This window comes from Siniperca chuatsi, linkage group LG12 (genome assembly GCF_020085105.1).
Source record: "Siniperca chuatsi isolate FFG_IHB_CAS linkage group LG12, ASM2008510v1, whole genome shotgun sequence".
Classification (NCBI taxonomy): Eukaryota; Metazoa; Chordata; class Actinopteri; order Centrarchiformes; family Sinipercidae; genus Siniperca; species Siniperca chuatsi.
Genome location: NC_058053.1, coordinates 26,922,562 through 26,943,409, shown reverse-complemented (window position 1 = coordinate 26,943,409; position 20,848 = coordinate 26,922,562). Strand labels below are relative to the sequence as shown.

General features: G+C 44.4%; 1 protein-coding gene across 5 annotated transcripts; it reads right to left on the bottom strand.

Moving 5' to 3' along the window:
• Positions 1 to 566: 566 nt before the first annotated feature.
• Positions 567 to 20,542, bottom strand: LOC122885326 (norrin cystine knot growth factor NDP). Of its 5 annotated transcripts, XM_044216251.1 has the most exons (5): positions 18,262 to 20,499; positions 18,047 to 18,144; positions 16,897 to 16,980; positions 5,266 to 5,748; positions 567 to 1,975 (listed from the first exon to the last, which is right to left on the bottom strand). In XM_044216251.1, exons 4-5 carry the CDS (start codon positions 5,470 to 5,472, stop codon positions 1,751 to 1,753), a joined length of 432 nt encoding a protein of 143 aa, XP_044072186.1. In that variant the 5' UTR covers positions 5,473 to 5,748; positions 16,897 to 16,980; positions 18,047 to 18,144; positions 18,262 to 20,499; the 3' UTR covers positions 567 to 1,750. The 5 variants fall into 5 exon arrangements, with proteins under 5 accessions (XP_044072186.1, XP_044072187.1, XP_044072184.1 ...); XM_044216252.1 differs by having other exon boundaries at positions 18,013 to 20,499; XM_044216249.1 differs by having other exon boundaries at positions 18,047 to 20,499.
• Between the last annotated feature and the right edge of the window lie 306 nt (positions 20,543 to 20,848).

The window sequence follows — 20,848 nt, the reverse complement described above, 5'->3', positions numbered from 1 at the left end:
GGTGCATTTCCCAAAACATTTTTTCAGTTTCACAAATTCAGAAAATTCTGTGCCTGAAGTTTCCAGTCTTTCATCAGAACTTTTCTTTCTTGGATCATGTGACTGAGAGGACGTAACCTGATACAGTGGGACGAAGGTCTGATTGATTCCCCCAGGCTCGAATGATTATGCTTGGTTCGTATTTTTCATCTTGAGTTTTGGCGTCTGGATGTAACCAGTCAACCAGATTCTTTGAGCTCACTTTAATGTTTTCATCATAATTGAATTGAGCTGAATTTGAGCAATGAATATTGAGTTTTTTAAGTCAGATAGATGGATTTCAAAGTAAAATATTTCAATGCTATAAACTCTGGTATTTAAATTTCAGCACTAAATATTCAGTAGTGGTTACATATCATAAAAAAAGGTATTCAGTTGCTAATAAAATCAAAATGATTATGGCCCTTTTTGCTTCCATAAAACTCTCCATTAGTTTGTTCGAGTTCAAAACGCACGCACTGAAATTTTTGCCGTGTAAGAAAATTGGAGTTTTTATGATAGAAGAAACCACAATTGGTACAACGGGACTGAGCTGTTCATTTTTTAATTGAGATAAATTGACCACAAGTACTGATGGCTAATGACGTTTGAGCCTGGCACACACACTGAATCAATCCTATGTGAGTGTGAAGTTCTGTATTCATCATGGTGGACTATGAGGAAATAGTATGCAGGCTTTACAGACGTATGCAGAGCAACCATAGCACTGTTTGGACAAGAGCGTTTCCACCAAGTCAAAACATTGGACATCATTAGTAACAATACGCAACAGGCAGAAGCGGTTTCATAAGTTTCATAAATCCGGCATGATAGTAGCTACAGTTTCAATAATGTTGACAGGAACATCACAAAGATTCAAATGGAATAGATTACATTTAAAATGAACACTGATAGCCTTGGCAGTCTCTCGACAGTCCACACCACCACCCAGACGCTGGCTCAACCTTTACCCGTGGTCTTCGTTCATCCTCAGAACTCCTCTTACACCGCCACTTCCCTTTTATTGTTCGCCTGATGAGCTCTCCTGTCAGCATCGGTCATGTTTTACACCGCTAGATGAAAGTCTGCCGGGAGTGTGTAAAATGTTAAGGGGTGGATAAGCATGGCGCAGGTGCTGCTCTATAGATCCACCACATGTCTGGGCACATGTGGACCCGCTCGTTCTCATCGAGCCTCGTCCTTTCCCATGCTGCTTTTTAATGAGGCGTGTTGTTTTGTTGTCAAATGCGTGGTGGGGTTTTTTATGGAGCAGGCAGAAAGCTGTTACAGATATTTGTAATGAGCTCTCATACTGTGGTTCGTGAGCATGTGTGTTATGAATTACGGAGGCCTGTAATGAGTGCGGTGCGTCTCTGCAGCGAGGAGGGTCTCCATCCGGCCCATGGGAGCAGCAGTTTGTGGTGTCTGGCCTTGTGTGCTGGAGAAATATGCTTCGTATGATTTGTACTGATTGAATACACAAAATGGAGAGGGTATAGTATGTTCTGTCTGGGTCCCAAGGGCTGCAGGTCAATTTTAAGGCCTGTGTGAGAGTTGCTCCAAACTATCACTCCCAAGATAACAACAAGCATCTTGAGCCGCTGTCCTCTGGGGCAATTTTCTGATCCAATAATCAACCAAAACGCGCTGGATAGCTTTAGAGTAAGGCCCAAGGCCAAGAGGATCCTGGGTCTAGAGAGTCTTGAGGGTTTGGGAGGGGGCTGCTCCCTGCTCAGCTGCACTCCTCACAGTTGCAGGCTAAGATGTATCTGTAAGTGGCTGTAATGCGAGTCCCGCCGGCGCAGCGCAGCCTCACCGCCTTCAGCTTGGAGGTGTGCGGCCGGCAGCAGGAGCAGGTGCTCTTGAAGGGCTGTTTGAGCACCGAGCTGAAGGAGATGAGGGGGTCGGAGCGGGTCGTGTGGCTGCAGTGGCCCTCGCAGCGCGCCAGCAACACCATCTGGAACACAGCATGCAGAAAAACGCACAAGTTAAGAAAGTACAGATAAGTCATTCACACAGGTTTTTCATGACCTTCAGGATCTGTCAGGGGTGAGAAAAGGGGTCTCTGGGTACAATGAAGCAGTGTTTGAGTCTGGTCTAAAAGTGAGCCGTCTGTCTGGGCTCAGAATGTGTCCCAAGTCTCTCAGCCTTGGCCTTGCACCTGCAAACTGAGAGATAGCAACGACACGAGTCACGCACTCCTACACCTGCTGCAGAGCTCAGGGTCACACACAGCCGCTCGTACAAGGTCTACATTTGAAGTCCGCTCTTTTCATCCCGAGTGATCTATGTGGCACTGATACTTGCGGATGGAACAAAACCACTGTATCAAGCTTTCCCAAAGTCTGACCAGTCAGGTCACACACACACACACACACACACACACACACACACACACACACACACACACACGGCATGCACATACAAAGCTCTGGCCTGATTAGTGTTGTGACCGTCCGGCTGGCATTCCTCGGTGGGTCACTACATTCCCGTCGCCTCCCTAAACAGACTCCTGTGTCATGTCCTTCTGTCAGCTGCTGCCACCCATGTACCCATTTGACAAAAGCCTGTCTGGGGCCATGGCAGGGTGACACACACACACACACACACACACACCAGGAGTGTTGTTGCCACTTTAAGACCATTTGTCTTTGTCCTAGCTGAGGATCAGGCTGTCAAACAGCGACAGTTCCTCCTCTGTTCCTCCATCTTTCCTTCTTCCTCCTTTCATTCACGACCAGCTGGATGAAAAAAAGCTGACGTGGTGGATGGTAATTCACCTCTTCGTGTATTTACTAAGCCAGTGATATAGAAGAACTCACTAGTGGTGGCATCCAAAGCAGGATGTGGCAGAGAAAACTGGAGAGTACTGGAGCGGGAGGAGGGTCAGACATTTAGGGTTTCTGGGAAACATTTTTCTGCACAGACGATGTGAGATGAGCAACAGTTGGAGCACTTTCAAGGCCTGGATGGGTCTGAAACTGTCCTGATTCAGTTATCAGTACAAATGACGAACAAGTGAATTGAAAAAACCCCTTTAATAAACGTCCACAAAAACTCGGTTTCCCCTGCAACTAATGGCAGGTTGAGGTGAGAGCTTTTGCTTTGTAGAAACCTGTTAATACACACAGTTAAACCAATTCCCTTTCAGACTGCGGGTCAACTTTGGATGAGTTCAACAACTGTGGTGCGACTGCAACAACGAAACGTTCTGACAAGAACTGAAACGAGTAATCAATTAGTCAACTGACAGAAAATTAATCAGAAATGATTTTGTTGCCAAGCTCATTCTCTGTTTCCAGCTTCTCAAATGTGAGAATTTGCTTCCCCCCCCCCTCTGTTTCATGTAGTTTTTAAATTTCATTTTAATATCTTTGGGTTTTGAACAGTCAGTCTGACAAAACAAGCCATTTGAGGATGTCGCCTAGGGCTCTACTTTCTGACATTTTATTGACTAGAAAATGTATTGATTAACAAATAGTGAAAATAATTGTTAGTTGCAGCCCTAATTCTGAATTTGTTGAGCGTGAAAGTTCACTCTTCACCTTGAAATTAGTAGTTTGACAAAAAAAAAAGATGTCGTGAGCTATCTCCATGACGACTGAGCAAACTCCATCTGCTGATGAAGAAGTAAGTTGACCTTGACTGAAGATGTTTGTGAAAAATCTGAATATTCTACAGCTCTGAGACATTCCTCATAGGAAACTAACAGAAAAAGTGATTTCTACATAAAGTTATAATAAAAGCTCCTGCACACTGTCAATGTATTGAACAGCAATGTTTGTTTTCTACGTTCCTTTATATAACTGATAGCTTGGACCCTAGAATAGTTTGCTTTTGAAGTATGTACAGTAAATATATGGGCTTATTGCCACTTGTTATTGAAATGCTAGACGATGGTCACTGTACTGAAACATAGCTATTCAATACATTTATCAGGTGGTGACAGTGTGCGGGAGTTGACTTTGTAACTTTGACTCATCACTTATTCTCCTACGTGCCTATCTGTACACAGGTGTGCAAAGATCACTTCTCTCATAAACAAAGATGAAATATTTTGCCTGTGACACAAACCTTTAGAAAACGTTCCAATGCAAATTTACAATCGGTGAGAATGCTTCAAGAAACCTACCAGCACGCAGAGACATGCTCATCCCACCTCTTCTACCACACACAGATACAACCCCTACAAACACCCCCCCACATACATGCACGCACAGAGACACTGAGCACGTCATGGTGCTGGTGAACTCTGTGAGAACTGTACACACTGAGGTGTAAAACGGTCGCTCGGCCAGGCGTCCCGTCAGCTCTCCGTGTACTGTAATAGAAAGCCCAACTCATGCTGTGAGTGTGTTCAGCCCTGCCTTGCCTGAGCTGAGCTGTGGTTTGGCCACCTGCTCGGTGCACTCAGAGTCAGAATATTAAAAAAAGACCAAAGAACTGATCACTCACGCTATCCGAACAACTGCACTGGTGCACAGCAAAAGGAAAAGAGTGAAAATTGACAGCCCCTCTCCACAATAGCGTTCACATGTTTGGCACGAGTCAGTGGATCATCAGTCTCTGTACATAAAGTGTCTGTCTGTAAGTTGTCTGACACTTCAGAGACAGAAACAGAATGAGACCCACGCCTCCGTATCTGTCTACTTTTCTTTTTCTTTCTTCAGCCCATTTCTCTCCCTTTAGCCCCTGGCAGAGGCAGGAGAGAGCCGGCGCCCTGGGAGACGTCCACTTCAGCCAAGTCCCAGCTGAGGTGCAGAATATGTCTGCAGCGTGGCCCATGTCCAGCACCACACACACACACACACACACACACACACACACACACACACACACACACTCCGTGAGAAACCAAGCGTGACTCGTCTAAATGACGGAGAGATGGAGATAAAGAAAGAGAAGGAAAGAAAGAAACACTGGACTGGCCAAAAGGTGGAGGCTTTCGAGGGGCAACAAGAGTAATACTGGTAGAAAGAGAAAAATGTGTCTGAGATAAATGAGTGTTTGATTTTTTTTGGCCGGTGCTCAGGGGTTTTCTTTGCGTCTCCGAGGCTCGGTTTGGAACAAATTGTTTGCCTGATATTTGTAACAAATGAGTTCATTTGTCAGGTGGACTGGCCCTGTTACCTTAAACAACTTGTTACCAAAAATGAATGGGTAACCACAATGAAGGAGATTGGCTTACAGTGCATATGTGCATTGTGTGTGTGTGTGTGTGTGTGTGTGGGACTGTTTCTGCCTTACCTTGGAGTTGCACTTATAAATCGGGTGTGTGATGGTCTCCACAAAGTGGTGCCTCATGCAGCGCTCTGGGTCACTGTCTCCCAGGTGTGGGTGTCCGTTATCGCCAGCCTTGTTGCTGCTGGCAGACTGGACCAAGCCCAGCAGGGGGCAGCACATCAGGACCAGCAGCAGGCCAGAAGGGGGGCCCACAGAGATAGAAGGTTTCATGATCGGACCACCCTGAGGCTCTCGATCCTCACGGGATCAGGTCACGTTGTCTCCCTGTGTTTCCTTTTATTTCTCTTTCTTACTATCTTTCTCACAGTTCTGTCTGCCTCTCACCCAAATTGTATTTCAGGGTCTCACAGAGAGGAGTGTCTTTGTCTCTCTATTATTCCTGCTAGTACAGTGGAGGTTCAAGGTCAGCGAGTTGTACGGAGAAAGGTAGCAGGAGGGTTGCTTTGTCGGGCCGCTCCATCCCCCGCTGTCTGGATCCACCACAGTCTGGAAGAAGAAGACAAACAGGAAGGCATCAGCGGGAACCTGAACTGATAAAGGCAAGCGAAGAAACAACATTGTGTGTTTAGGCTGTATGTTTTGTCTATTAGTCATTTGTACATCCAAGGGAATTACAATAAGTGCTGTAGAAAAGATCACACACTCCCCTTTGTGTGTGTGTGTGTGTAGTGAATGGAGCCACCTCCGGACAGCTTCTCATAGATATTTTTGCCAGTTTTGATGATTGACTGTTTGATGAGTGTGTGTGGGTCTCCAAACCTGGCTGCCTACTTCATCTCCTTTATTCCGCGGTCGCCCCTGTACACCCACGCACTGCACACACATGTAGACACATAAGTCCTGGTGCTTTTATTACAGAGGAGAAACTTAAGCCATGCACAAACAGCCTGCAGCCAGGCCCTTTCCTCTCCCCAGGAATGACTTTTTCATTAAAACAAATCGCTCTCCCAACAAGCCCTCTCATGACTGCACACCCTCTGCCAGTCCCACAGCATATTTTCACATGTATTTATGTAGTTTTTCTTTTTCCAACTTCATAGTTTTATTGTCCTGCTGACAAAAGGGTTTGTGTTAAGAGGGAGCTTGGTGCTGGCAGGTTTGCTAACAGGCAATGTGCTGTGAATTAGGGAGAGGTGTGTGTACATGTGGGGTCGAGGAGTGAGAAAGGAGTGTAATGAACCAAGGTTCAAGAGTTATTTTTATATTATTATTACTGTTAACCTGGTCTTCATAGAAATATGTGTTCAAGGCTTTTTATGGTGACGTGTCTGTAAATGCATGTTCATGCAGGAGTTTGTCTTGGGCAGCTTCACTACTGGATTGGTTTGCACTAGCTACTCGTAAATTCAATAATTAGTTTGTGCATCGAGTTCTTAAGCTTTATTTATACTTGTGCATTAAGGGGTTAAGGTGAAACTATGGAGCTTATGCATGTAGCTGCTGTAGCTGTGCCGTGGCTGTAAATTGTGTAAATTGTAACTGTAGTAATGTCCAAATGTAAATGTAAACAGGACGTAGGTCACTGTAGCAACACAACCTGCAGCATAACTTCCAAAAACAATTTTAAGGAGGCAAAACACTGTAACTAAAGTGACAATCCTTTGTAAATGTAGGTATTACTTCGTTTTGTTTGGAAGTGCATACATGGAGAAATATGTGTTTTTCACAGTTAATATTCATGCAGTTTAGATCAGGAAGTATCAGATTATGCTAACCTAGCTGACATTTTTTTGGTCATTTAGTCTGATGTAATTAGCGTACTGTTTTGTAATTTGAGGTATTTGTGTTATTTCTCTGAGATGCAATTTAAAATCTTTCCAGGTTACATCATTATTAAACTATTTTGATCAAGTGATCAAGGGCCAGATGTGTCGACCGTATTCCATATTACTCCTTACTCTAAATGGATCGGATATTAGCATGCTAACAAGAGCTTTGTCAGTTGGTACAGTTAACTACGTAACAGTGTAAATATTTAGTGACATGTAAGTGTGTTCTGTTTTAATAATATCCATTTAGTGAACACTTACGTTTTAACTAGGCTAAGTTAGGAAGCGTTGTATGTGTCTTCCTGTACATGAGCATAAGAAACTACACTGTCGAGGAGGAGTGTTTAGCATAGTTAAAGCAGTGGAAATGAACTAAATTCTGCATCAGAGCTCCCTCTTTAGCATCCATCTTCATCGCTGCACGACTCCACACTGATTTCCTCATTGTGAACTGAAATCACAGAATGCAACAAGTTCGCTCCCCCCTGCCCAACCCCCCGCCCCCCATTCCAACCCTGATGTTTTTCTTTCTAAGGGGAATCATTTAAACTTAACATTCCTCTTAAGAGAAATAGAAGTATCATTTGGCCTGTTAAAATAAATACTCCCCGAGATGTTTTGTTGGCCTGTCGAACATGTGCTGCAGGGTTTACATAGCAGACGGCCCGGTCTTCTCGGAGCAGCAGGCTGCCTTATACAGCCAGCACCCATCAGCACCTCCAGCCCTGCCAGCCGTACCTGGCCGAGGGTTACAGTGGTGACTGTTATCCCCATCTCTGCTGCTGGCATCACTATCAGCGTCATTAGTGCGCTTGTCTTAGGCATTACACACTCAAGTCATTTAGGATAGAGCCTGAGTGCAGGCTATAGGATCATTTATCGGATTAAATCAATATGAGGTTTGACAGAAGACAGAATGAAGTAGAGGCATGCAATAAAGATAAGACTCATGCAGGTTTGGATAGTTTTTAAAAGATATCTACATGTTTACCACCACCTCTTTGAAGCTCCACATGGAGGCATGGCTGGATTAAACTGTTAGGGGGCACCGGGGGAAAAATCAGCTGTTGGGCCCCCATCGACCCCCCAGAACCCCCACCTACCACCATTGTGCATGTGCCCTGTGGCCTCCAAGTTCCCAATAAGCACAGTCTACACAGCAGACTACACATGGCAGCTTCATTACGTGCCCAGAGGCCCAGAGAACAACCGGTACTCCTAAAACAGAAGAGTACTGTAACTGGCCCCTGGTTTTCTGCATGTCAGTTCAGTCTGTGGTACACGATTTTATTTAGGAATGTGCACCATGTGAGCACATTATAAACCCAACTAATTTAAACAAAGTTTTTGCACAGGGCCAACAAGATGAGCTATTACTGCAAGAACCGCTATGATCAATGTTCTTATAATAACAACTGATCAAATGTCTGTGTGTAATGTGAAATGAGTCACTCATAGTAATGAACCCAGATAATTACTAAACTCTATCGTTGCCCTCAGCTCTACAGTGAGTTTCAGCTTCTTTCAGTTTATTGTTTTGGTTTAACGGCCCACAACTTGACAGTTTTGGTTCACTCTCACCGCTCTCATAGCGTCGGTTTCAGGTGCAGCAGGCTGCTTTTAGAAAAAGCTGTTAGTTAGCGTAAAGTGTAAAGCGTAAAGCTTAAGAGTCAGATATTTCCTGCAGGAGTTGGTGGAGACCAAAAACAGGGCTAAAAAGAGGGTGAATATTGGACTTACATTCGCCAGGTGGCTATAGACAAGACTACTTAAGCTAATGTTGCTGCATGTTTGTTGGATGTGTAAATACGCAAATGTTTGCTAACGAGTTTGCCTTGTCAACTTAAAAGGTGATAATTTGTCAGTGTTGTGTTCACAGCAGGTTTGGCCAAAAATTCAATAATTGCAGGTTTAAGTGATATTGTACTTGGAGTTTTGCACATGCGGTGAATTTGGGAATTTTGGGGTCCTATAGGTTTGGAATTTATAAAATGAAAACATGTTAAATCAGTTCAGATCAAACACGACAATGTAACTGTATTTATGGTCACACAAGAAAAACATCCTCGGTATTTGCTCGTATATCACAAATCCCCCCTAGAACATGTGTTTTTGTTAAACAGACAACAGGTCCTGGCCCCACTGTGAAGCAAAACAAACAAAGATAATGACAGGCGCGATCCACCCAGTAAATACCAGGACAAGCCAAATAAACGTTATTTTACCGCAAATGTTGTCATTTCGTTCTACAGCCAGCTCTGTCCTCTCTGATTAACAATTAGCCGAGCAGCCAGACATTCCCTCCGTATTACCTTTTTATGTGCAGCAAAGAGATGATTTTCTATCGATTGTCATCTGCCTGTTATGCAGCCAGCTGAGGCAGCCCTGCTCTAACTGCATTACTATGCAAACAGGGACATCCCTCACTGCAAGGTGACTACACATCATAATTACTGCCTCTTTTGGCGACTCATGCTTAAGCTTTGAAAGCTGGTGATATCAATACATAGCTACGAATGGCAGCTGGCACAGGTGATCGGGGCTTTTAGGACAGTATATGGAGATAGTATCTGTGTGAGTGAGTTCATTGCTGCACTGTGAGCATGCAAACTGAGCGCTAATCCATGTGTGTGATGCCTGGCTGCCTCCTTGCCTGTCTGTACTGTATGCTGAAGCAGAAGTAAATAAGGTCAGGAGGTTTGGGGCAGGGTAAGGGCAGTGTGGCCTCCTCTCCCCCAGCTCACCCATACCTGCCCTGGACTCAGATTTATAGAGCCCTGGGTGTTCACAAACAGCAGCTGGATCCTACTGTCCAGTCCCCCCCTCCCCCATCTCGTCCAAGTATAATTACCGGTGAACCCAAAACTGTTATGATCTATATCTTTCCTGGATCTATTGTTTGGAATCGACCCCTATCATCCACTCAAACTGAGCTTGTCTTTCTGATATAATTACAAAAACAAATCCCCATTGTGTTCCACTTTAAAGTTCGCCCTTCTTCCTCTATTGGTATCCTCTCCAAACCTGTCTCTCCATGTTCCTGCTTCCATCACGTCCTCCCCCAAGACAGATCAAGCATTTGTACCCCGCTGTTGTTAACGCTTAGGTCTGATCTACTGTACAGTGGTTATCTCTGGGAGGAGTGTTGGATCAAAATGCACTATGTCACCTTGGGTCCTTATTGTTTGCATTTAAAAAAAGCAGCTATGTTGGCAGCAGAGCTGAAATTTCAGCTCATTTAAAGTAAACAGCTTCGCTTGATGACTATTGTAGAAAAACTGCTGCAAGGCCAGGCTCCATCCAGTAAAGCTCCACCAAGAAAGTCAAATTTTCCATTTGGAAGGCGAGGCTTTTTGGAACGGAAAGCCACCTTATCGCTGTTAAAATGCATACAGATACATTTGAGTTTGAGGAATAGTATGCAGTCTGGGACAAGAAGAGCGAGGTCATGGTTAACCTTTTAGGTACATCAAGCCTAAATGGCTCAAGTATGGGTTCTCAGTTCATGACATCAGTGTCACCAATCCATGCTCAGGGCTCAGTGGAGAATGAATACTGTGCATGTGGTGAAACACTAGAAAACAGTGGCTACACCATTAACTCTGGTCCAGTGAGACGGGGGGGCTCTGTTGTGCGGAAGCCTGGAGAGTGGGGAGACATCCAGAAATTAGCAACCTTCCCATGTTCGTAGTGCGTCCAACAGAAGCGGTCCAAAGTGGTGGCTTGATTATCAGAGGGGAAGGATGGGGCAGTTGAGGACTTGCTGCTGTGATTTTTCTGAGGAAATGTCATAAAAACCCAAGACCCTGGACCAAAAGAGACAAGATCCAATGAGGGCTGCAACTAAAGCGTATTCTTTTTAATCGGTAATTTTCCGCTCTTCCACGGCACATATGCAGTTTAATATGTGGCAGATTTACCAGTAAAACTTCATTCTAATTTTTTAAACTATGGGTTTATGGGTGGCTAAACGACTGAGGCCAAAGCTGCATGTCCCAGGCAAAACGTCACCGTCCTCACCAGCTGATGAGCATGTAGAAGACAAAATGCTAAATAAAGAAACAGCACTGTTCTTGTGCTGCAGTGTAGAGCTAGTTAGTCCTAGAATTAAAAGTTTGATAATAATGTAAGTTCAGACTGTTGTTTCTTTCTAACACAACCCCGGTTGGCTGCTTAGCTTTCATACATACTCAATGAGTTAATTATGATGCTAATATTAACCTGAACTTTGATGGCTTTGTTTCCACACGGTGTGGAAACACTACACGGTGGGGATGCTAGTCGTGAATGTAACTTGTAACCCCACAAACTAATGTAGATAGTCACTGCTGTGCTGCTTGGCCTTGGAAATAACGATCGGTTACTACTGCATAAGACAGTAAGCTAGTTAGCCGGATAGCGCTAACGATTGCATTTGACGTTAGAGCAGATAAACACCTTTGCTCTTGAGTTTTTCGTTTTAGGATAGGTAAAAAAAACCCCTCCAAACCTTTTAAATGCACAGTATTGCTCTTACTACAGCCCCATGCACAACACTTCAGCAAGTGGAGAAATACAAAACTTGACAGCACAGGCGTGCCATGCCATTTTACTGTTGCACAAGAGCAGTTCGGGGCAGGGGTTTAGCAAACGGTCAGTTGTTTCAGCTACCCTGTTTGGCCTCCCAGGTAATTGGCATCAGTGGAGTCTGTCCATTGGCTCAGCTTTTTCTTAAACAAATTCTGAAACAAACTGTAACAACCCAAAAATCTTAACCGTTCTCTTTTCCTCTGACCAATGTGGAATTCCCGGTACTCAAAAACTAATTAGCGAGCCAAAGCTGGAGGCCCACAGGCAGATGAAATTATTAAACAGCATGCATTATGTGTAACTACACACATATTAAATGTGGAGACCTATCTCTAGATCAGCATTTACTGCTTATTAAAAGACCTATTATATTTCATAGAGCAAATCAAATTAAATTCCACCTAATTTTTGTAGATACAGCTTCAGCAGCATCGCTGAGGGGCAGATCGTTTAAGAAGGGCCCAGTATCTGCAAATGGATCCAGTCTGGGTTAAGGATATCTGGGGAGCCAAACCACATAACCACAATACAATCCCTCCTTACATACCACAATCCCTCTGGTTTGGAGCTTTAGGACTTTGGGAGTTATGAGATGGTGAGTCCAAGCTTAAGGAGTGTTACTGTGATGTCTCTCTTAGAGGCTACGGTGGGAAAGATGCGTCCCACACACACACACACACACACACACACACACACACACTGACTGAGGTACAGTGGTGGAATGTAACTAAGTCCATTTAATGTAGTTAATTAAAATTTTTGAGGTATTTTGACTTTATGCTACTTTATACTTCTTCCTCACAACAGTTCAGAGGGAAATGTTGTATTTTTACTCAACTACAATTATTGGACAGCTATAGTTATTAGTATCTTTGCAGATAAAGGTTTTACATAATTTTACATTTTATGATATAGAGTAATATAACACTGACAAGGGTCATTCTCCTGCATAATGAGGATATTTATTTTTGATACTTTAAGTACTTTTCACTGGTAACACTTCTGTACTTTTACTCAAGTAAAATTTTGAATGTAGGACTTTTCCTTAATGGAGTAATTTTATAGTATTGTACTTTAACTTAAGGAATGCATCTATATACTTCTTCCACTCATCTCAGAAAGACATTTACAAAACAGTGAAAGCGAAGTAAATAATTGTGGTGCTCCTAGTGCTGAAATAATTAGTCTATTCATCAATACGTCGATCAACATTAGATTAATTGACAACAATTGTGATAACAAATTAAATGTTTAAGTAATTTATCCCCAAACGTCAGGATTTTCTTGTAAATTGAACATCTTCAGATGTTTAGACCTTTGGTCAGACAAAACAAAGAATTTGGAGACCTCCCATCGGACTGGACAGTTATGATATGGGGAATATTCATTATTTTTGACAATTTCTAAACCAAATGATTAATTATAATAATAATACCTGGATGATTAATGAATAATTTAAATAATTGGTAGTAGCAGCCGTTATGGCTTCTCACCTTAGTAATGAAAATACACTAACACACTGGAGCAATGCCCAAAAGATCTGAGGTGCAAGAAAAAGACTTTTGTTCGAGAAGTAAAAGTGAAACAATGACATTATCTCAAAATCTGTTATGAAAAGTGGCACCATGAAGCCTCCCAACTGTTCAAGCCATATGTTGTGTAGAACAGAATTTCTCAGTCCACGTTGCCACGTTTTGTTCTTAGCAGCGGGGTGCATGTATAAATATCCCCTGCCCACCTTACTTATGGGGTTTTTGTTCTCACACACGCAAACCCGCACACATATGTAAATACAGGACACACGGGGTGGTGGTCTGTGCGGGGTGGTGTCCTCGTGGCCGTTGCGCTGCTGCTCTGGGGGTCTAAACATTGCCGGGATGCTGATGTGTGATGGCACATGGGCCGGGCTGAGGAGCCAGATCTTCAGAGGGATCCTCCGCTTTATCACCCAGGCCAGCCGGCAGCTGAGCGCACAGTTGTTGCCCAGGGACTGGTCTGTCTGCGGTGGCAATGGGCAGCTCAGTTATAAAGCCGCCGCTGCCACGCACAGAAAACAGGTGCATCAAAGGACACCAGAGGAGGGGGAATTAGGGAGAAATGACAGGTAGAGTGGGGGAAGTGTAATTTTTTGAGCCATCATGAATACCTCTCCCTATCTCTATCCCTCCCTCTCTTCTTCTTTCCAACTACATCATCACACTCTTTTCGGATTTGCTCCAGTGCTTCACCGTGCTCACCTCCCCCTCCTCCCATTGTTTCACCAGCTTTTAATAAACTAAAGGGCAGATTCCTGACTGGAGTGAGAGGGGGGGACAGACCTGTCCTCCAGCCACACACACACATATACAGTATATGCACACACACACACACACACACACACACACAGTTTGGCATGCAGAGTGCCAAGCTCTTCCACTGTCTACTGACGCCAGCTCCTGAAATGCACACACAGACTTACTCTTTCCTCTCTCTCTCACACACACACACACTCACCCTCTCTTACCCTCCCCACGCGCCAACCTCCTAAAAGCTAAGCTCCTCACTAAATATATCCCCCCCAAGTAAAGATAAGACAAACAGTGCGGATTTGAGAGCAGTGTACAGCCAATGACAGGCAGCCATGTGAGCCGGAGCTAAGCTTTTGTTAGCTTTACAATTTAGGCTTCTCAGAAACAGTGGAGAGACCGAGAGTGAAGACACAGAGGACATATACGTATGAATATTCTCAGATTTCTGTTTCTTTCTGGCTGTTGTTCAGTGTACCATAATGCGGGAGCTGCTCAGAGTGTGGTGTTACATTTGCTTTGATAGAACAGGACAGAAAACAGAACCCCTAATCTTGCTGGGTCAACACACGTGCATGTCAAATCTTAAATCTGCCTTCTCTGTTCTCTCCATCCTCATCAGAAAGAAACTCTGGGAACGCGGCGAGCTGCGGGCTAAAACCAGTGCATGAAACTAGATCAATCCTCCATTCAGCTCCGAGCCTAAGGCGCTCGCGAAAAGAGCGAGCGAAGGAGTTGTAGGCGTGTTTGTTTTATCGCATTGGACCAGGTTTCTTTGGGCAGCAGAGATCTGTCACAAGCTTGTCTGGCAGGGCGGTGTTAAGGATCTTCTCGGTGGCCTGCGGTTCGTGCACAGCATCCATTTGTCAGAAGCACATTCCTGCGGCCGTGAGACATTGTGAACTGCCTATCGGAGCTTCAACACTGTCCAAATAAATACACTGACAATGGGCCCCTGTGTGTGTGTGTGTGTGTGTGTGTGTGTGTGAGTGTGTGTGTTTGCGTGCATGTGTGAGAATATGAAACATGAGAGCGCAGACACAAAACCAACCAAGCACTGCCCTGCCAGAGCATTGCTGTCTATCTGCACCTGGCTGAATGTGCGATCTTTCAAACGCACCTCCTGCTCCTCTTCCTCGCCTTTCTCTTCTCCAAACAGTTCAAAGGTGAGTTTTAGTTTGAGGTGAGGATGCGGACTCAATTGGTGCAGAGAAAAAAACGCAGACATTTTCTTACTGTACAAACTGTTTCTCATCTGGTGTCACTGGAAGTGGAGAGGGATGTCTGGAGGGATGTTTGCATCACACAGACTCCATCGCTTTCTCTCTTTCTTCCTCCTGTGTCAGAGTCTCTGTCACTCTCACCTCCTCCAGCCCTCTTTCTCTCTCCCCCTCTCACACATCTCAGTTTCATTCTGTTTCTCCTATTTATTGTGTCCTTCTCTGGCACTGCCGGTCCTCCGAAGGGTTCACTGTTCCTGTCTCTTTCTCAGATGTTGTTCCTCCCACTTGGTCTTTTTCTCTTCCCCCCTCATTATCCCCCAGTCTTTTGTAGTCACTTCATTTTTCTTTTAAACACCTTCTCCCTCTGTCTTTCTCACACGCACGCCTCTCCTTCTCAGTTAGATGGAAGTGGTAGCTCGTCTCCTCCTCCTCCTACCTACCACAGAGTCTATTATATCTGTCATCATCTCCTTCTAGCATAAGCCAGCAGCCTCGGGGGCCAAGAGAACGGGCCAAGTCAATCAAAACACTCACGGACATAAATGCACACACCTGTAAAACACATATCCATACATATCCGAAGTTATTCACACCGCTATTAACCTCATGCTCCGGCACACACACTCCCTACAAGCTCTGCGAGTTCCACTATCCTTCCAGCCTCGCTGTCAGTGCCTGATTAGCGAATCCACCAGTGCCAAAACAAACATGTTTCCTCCTATTACACATCATGTCACACTGTCTCCTAATCACAACCACTTGCAGTTTCTGGACACATGCGGAGCTGAAAATATCTGCAATAAAAGAGGAATACGCACCTGAGCTTAGGAATGCTCAACAGAGAAAAAGTGAGCAATAGTTTAACTAAAACTCTGTGAGTATGACCATGTATCATGCACGTACAGCTATGAGAAAATGCATAAATGTAAAACCAACATGCATCACATTATCTCACATCCAGTTTGTAGTAGTTTATACTGAATTACAGCGTCTTATACAGCCTGTCAAAAAGTAACTATAGGTTTTGATGGAATATATCTTCACCGTGTTGGGTATAAAAAAAGGAAGACCGGATCCCCCTGTAGCTGTAGGTGTGCTGATCCTGAGGTGTGTCACCCAGCTGGTGGTCTTACCTTCAGTGCCCGGCAGCAGAAGGGGATCCAGAGACAGGCTGAGATCCTGCACGCAACACTGGATTTGTTGTTGTTCAACTATTGTTTCCCAGCCAGCTCCTCTCTCCTCCTGTTTCTACCTCTCTCTCACACACCGATTGTCTGAGTGCTATTTTCTCCTAACTCTGTCTCACCTCTTCTGTCTCTCTCTCTCTCTCTTTTCTGTCCCACAGTCACACTCTCTCACTTTTTCTTTAACAGGGAAATCACCAGAAAGAAGGGAGCAGCCTGGATGCTCTCCCTGTGAGGACTGTCGTCACATGTGGATCGTGACACAGCAATCGTATATCATACGCCCTTTCTCTCTCTCTCTCTTTCCCTCTCTCTCTCTCTCTCACACCAGCTGACGCACCGACACGCTCCACAGCGGCAAATGGGAATTCCAGCCCTGGACGGCTCTGCTCGCCCCATCAGGAGAGAGCTGACCAAAAGCTGCAGCCAGTTTTACGAGGTCAGGGTTATAAAACTGTTAGCAGATTTAGTTTATTTAAAAACAACTGGCCCCTGTGGCCTTCCTCTTCACGCGCTTTCTCCTATGACATGAGGGGTGTGGGTGTGCAGGTGGAGTGGGTGAGGGGGAGGAAGTGATCAAAAGAAGAGGAGGTAAATAACTCACCTCAGCAATCTTCTCTTGATGGGGACATCTGTGTTGTAAGTGCAGTTAATGCAGTTGAGATTGTGATGCTGGGATATCCTCCACCTGCAGGCAAAGTTAAAGTTATATATATGTTGAGTGTGTCATCAAAAGAAAAGAAAAAAACAGCACAAAGCACGTTCAACTTCACTCATCATGAAAGTTTTGCAATGTTACTTATAATGTTAATTATAACCAAATGAGGATGTAATTTCTCAAACACTATAAATGAATTTGAGTAAAAAAAAGCAATGCATTCATCACTCCCTTTTAAAAAATATACAGGACCCAGTGGGTCAATAGTTAGTACGAGTCACTTGGTGGGTATTTCATTTTGGATTATTTGTCTTCATCTGTAAACAATGATATGATGGTGCCGTGCCTTAGAGCGCAGCACAGAGTAGCTCCAAACTGTAACGACCTCATCCATCATTCTCACATGGCTCAACATGAACACAGACACCCTGAAGATAAAAAGGGGACAAACTATGATGAATGGAAAGCTAATAATGAGGGAGGCATCACTGTTACCCCGAGACAAGAGCGCTCATACCTTCTCTGAGGCTTTGGACACAACTGCTGCCAAATTATTGCGATATATTACATCACTCGCTTTGCTTCTCTCGGCATTTCTGGAATGTTAGCAGTTTTTTTAAACAGTTTCAGTCACCAAAATGAGCAGTGTGATATCAAAAACTGACACTGATGGTGAAGGTATAATCCTCTAACGGGGGTGTGGAAAGAATCCAGAGGAAAAGAACAGCACACAGGCAGACGGATAAGTCACATCATCCAGTGCCAACACGACAAACTAATAGTAATAGTTTTTTATAGCCTGATTAAATAAGAAAAGGGCAGTCAAACAGTGTGGGAATAACACTGACTGCAGTGCCAAAATAGGTGAAAAAGAATAACATGAGCTGTGTGAGGCTGACAGCACATGTTCAGATACTCATCGTATCACACACATACACACACACACATACACACACACACATCCTGGTATGCAGAGTCAAAACTCTCGGGGGAAATAAGGGGAGCAGGCTGCACCACACTAAGTAGGGCTTAGTGGGTCAAAAGTTTAAGAAGCACAATTACCTGAAAGACCTCGGCTGACCCCCAAATTTCTCACCTTCTGTTCCCTCACACATGCACACACACATCTTCGACAGAGGCGATTTACAGCCGGCAGCAGGAGAGGGTGAAAACGTATACATCACCAACAGGCTCCTAGAGAGAAAGAGAGCGAGAGACCCACGTAAGCACAGTTTGTATTTTGATTACACTTTCAGGCATTGTAAACGATCACCACTGCGAACAGTGTCAAATTAAATGGTCATAACTCACCTGGACAGAATCTGACTGCCTCTCCTTGGCTTACTCAGCTTGTGTCCACATGAGAGGTGGTGACAGGGAGTGAATGTCTTCAGATAATGTATCATAATATCACATTAAGCAAATGTTCAGCGAAGCCAAATGTGAATCCCATATGCGGAGAGAGGAGGGTGGGGCGAGAGGCAGAGAGCGGGGGGAAAAAGCCAGGAGACAGAAGATATATTGAGGGAAAAGGAGGGGATATACTGAGATGACATACCGCCACAAGAGCAGCTTTCTGACAACTTGTAAAAACGCTTTCACTTTCTGTAGCGATAGCTGGTAAATGGACAGTAATAAAGAGCAAAGTAATGTTGTCCCTATGTGACGGCTGTTGACACTTAACTTGCTTTTTAAGATTATGATAAACTCTTAACTCCCGCCACTGTTTATTCAAATTTCAACCTGGATACGAGTCCATCTTAGTGATGCGTCCCTGCCTGGTTAGCATTTTGGACCATACCCTGTGGCTGTTCACACCGGTGATTAGGCCGCAGGTCAGGTCGCACCCTTGTTACAGCAGCGTATAAGCCAGTGACTATTAAGAGTGTGACGTGGCAGTTGTTCCTGTCTTGATCAAGTCCCACCTTGGCTGCAGGCAGTCCGACATGCTGTCCCCATGAGCGCCAGCAGCTGAGATGTGACTGGACTTGACGTGACATGAGTCATCTCCTCATCAGCAACGGGATTAGCAGGGCAGGGTCACATCACAGCTCAGTCACACCTGAGTCGCACTCTCGCTGGCCTATGGGCACGGTGTCCTAACACCGGCCAGTTTATCTTTGCTCTGCTGTACAAGAATTTGGGCTGAGAGTAAAACTCTGGTCGCCTACCTGAAGAGTTAAATATTTCTCTCAGTCAGTTTTCAACTAGAGCTCTCTGTTCTTTCCTTCAGTGCAGGAGAGCCGATTTCAAGCCGGCTGGTATTATCAGTGAGAGGTACAAAGCTGTGGACTGACTGATGGTGCACAGGCATATTCAGTCTTCATTTGGAAGATTGATTTCCAGCCTTATATTAAGCTACATAAAAAAAATGGAAGGAGGCTATAATTTTGGGAGATTTATGAGGACCGGTGTGCAACAGAAAAACAGCCGTGTTTGCCTCAAAAATGGTCTCCGCTGGGAGCCAAAAGCCTTACAAAAAGTCCCATAGTTGTAATTTACAGCCGGTGTAGAATAACTTTCTCTTTTCTTGACCAGGTAAAGTAATGTCACAGCAGCTGCCAAAGACAACTGATGTTTGATGAGTGTACCAGGTCTGGGTTTTCGGTTCAGGGGGAAACACAGTTAGCCAGTACATGCGCTCAGAATCAAGGAATAACGTCTAGTACAGGAATAAAACACGGGTATCACAGAGAAACTGCACTTCTCAGGCGCTGAGGATACGGCGAGTGCAGACCACAGTGTAGCTAATGATCTTAACACTCATTTACGCACAAATAAACATAGCCATGTGCGTGATATTGTATGTGGAATGAGAACAGCGGCGCTGGGTGGGGGGTTCGTGGAGAAAGAAAGGGATAAAAGAAAGAAAGCGAAAAAATCTGTGACAGAGATAGAGGGAGATATGAAATACTGAGAGAGCGGCTAAGTGTTTCCCCATGTGCACCTGGGGCAGTGGCTGACCTGTAAAGCGGGGTCTAAGCCTCAGCCCTCTCTCCCTCCACCCCTCGCTCTGTGCCAATGCCCATAGGCACTGAGGAATCACTGGAATGAGGAAGAGCGGCCAAAAACAGTCTGCTAAACTCTCCTCATCTCTATAGAAGTGCAGTTACAGAGGGCCTCCACTTTCAGAGGGAGAACACTTAGCAGGCTGCTCCATCTTTTCTACAGCCCTCCTGGGATGCTGATGGGCTCCAGTGCTAACTGCCAACAGGTAGGTAGGCACCAGTTTTTGCCAAGGTAGTTTTCAAGAACGTGCGTCTATTGCATCATTTGAAAGTTTTCTCATTGTAATGTTAAAGGAACAATCCGTAACCCAAATCTAAACAAAAATGTTGCCCATCCAGCAAAAATCAAGACACCAGTTGGAACCAATCCATATTGACTGACAGGTTTTCATTACATTGGCATGTTTTCCGTCTGTCTATATCAGAATCGTCTCTAAACGAGGCTTATATTTTCGTTTCAGTTAAGAAACCCACGGTGTAGATTTTTAGCCACGCTAGCAGCATGGCTCTAGGAATAGCAATGATAGTCACCACTTTGGTCCAGACTGAAATATCTCAACAACTACAGGATGGATTGCTGTGAAATTTTGTTCAGACATTCATGGTTCCCAGAAGATGACTCCCACTGACTTTGGTGATCCCTTAACTTTTCATCTAGCGCCATCATCGGGTTAAAATTTGTCCAATACTTTGGTTTATGATCAAATATCCGCAAAACTAATGACATCTCTATCGGCTTTGCATTGTGTTTAGTGCTAATTAGCAAACGTTAACATGCTAACATGCCAAACTAAGATAGGAAAACATGGTAAACATTATACCGGCTAAAAATAAGCATTTTAGCATTGTCTAAATGCTGATGCTAGTTCAAAACAGCGCTGTGCTTCACT

Bases quoted from the DNA above. Each gene is read 5' to 3' on its own strand.
- LOC122885326 (XM_044216252.1), bottom strand. From the start codon at position 5,472: ATGAAACCTTCTATCTCTGTGGGCCCCCCTTCTGGCCTGCTGCTGGTC. The intron at 1,976-5,265 runs GTAAGGCAGAAA...GCTGTGTTCCAG, and splicing joins TTTATAAGTGCAACTCCAAG to ATGGTGTTGCTGGCGCGCTG.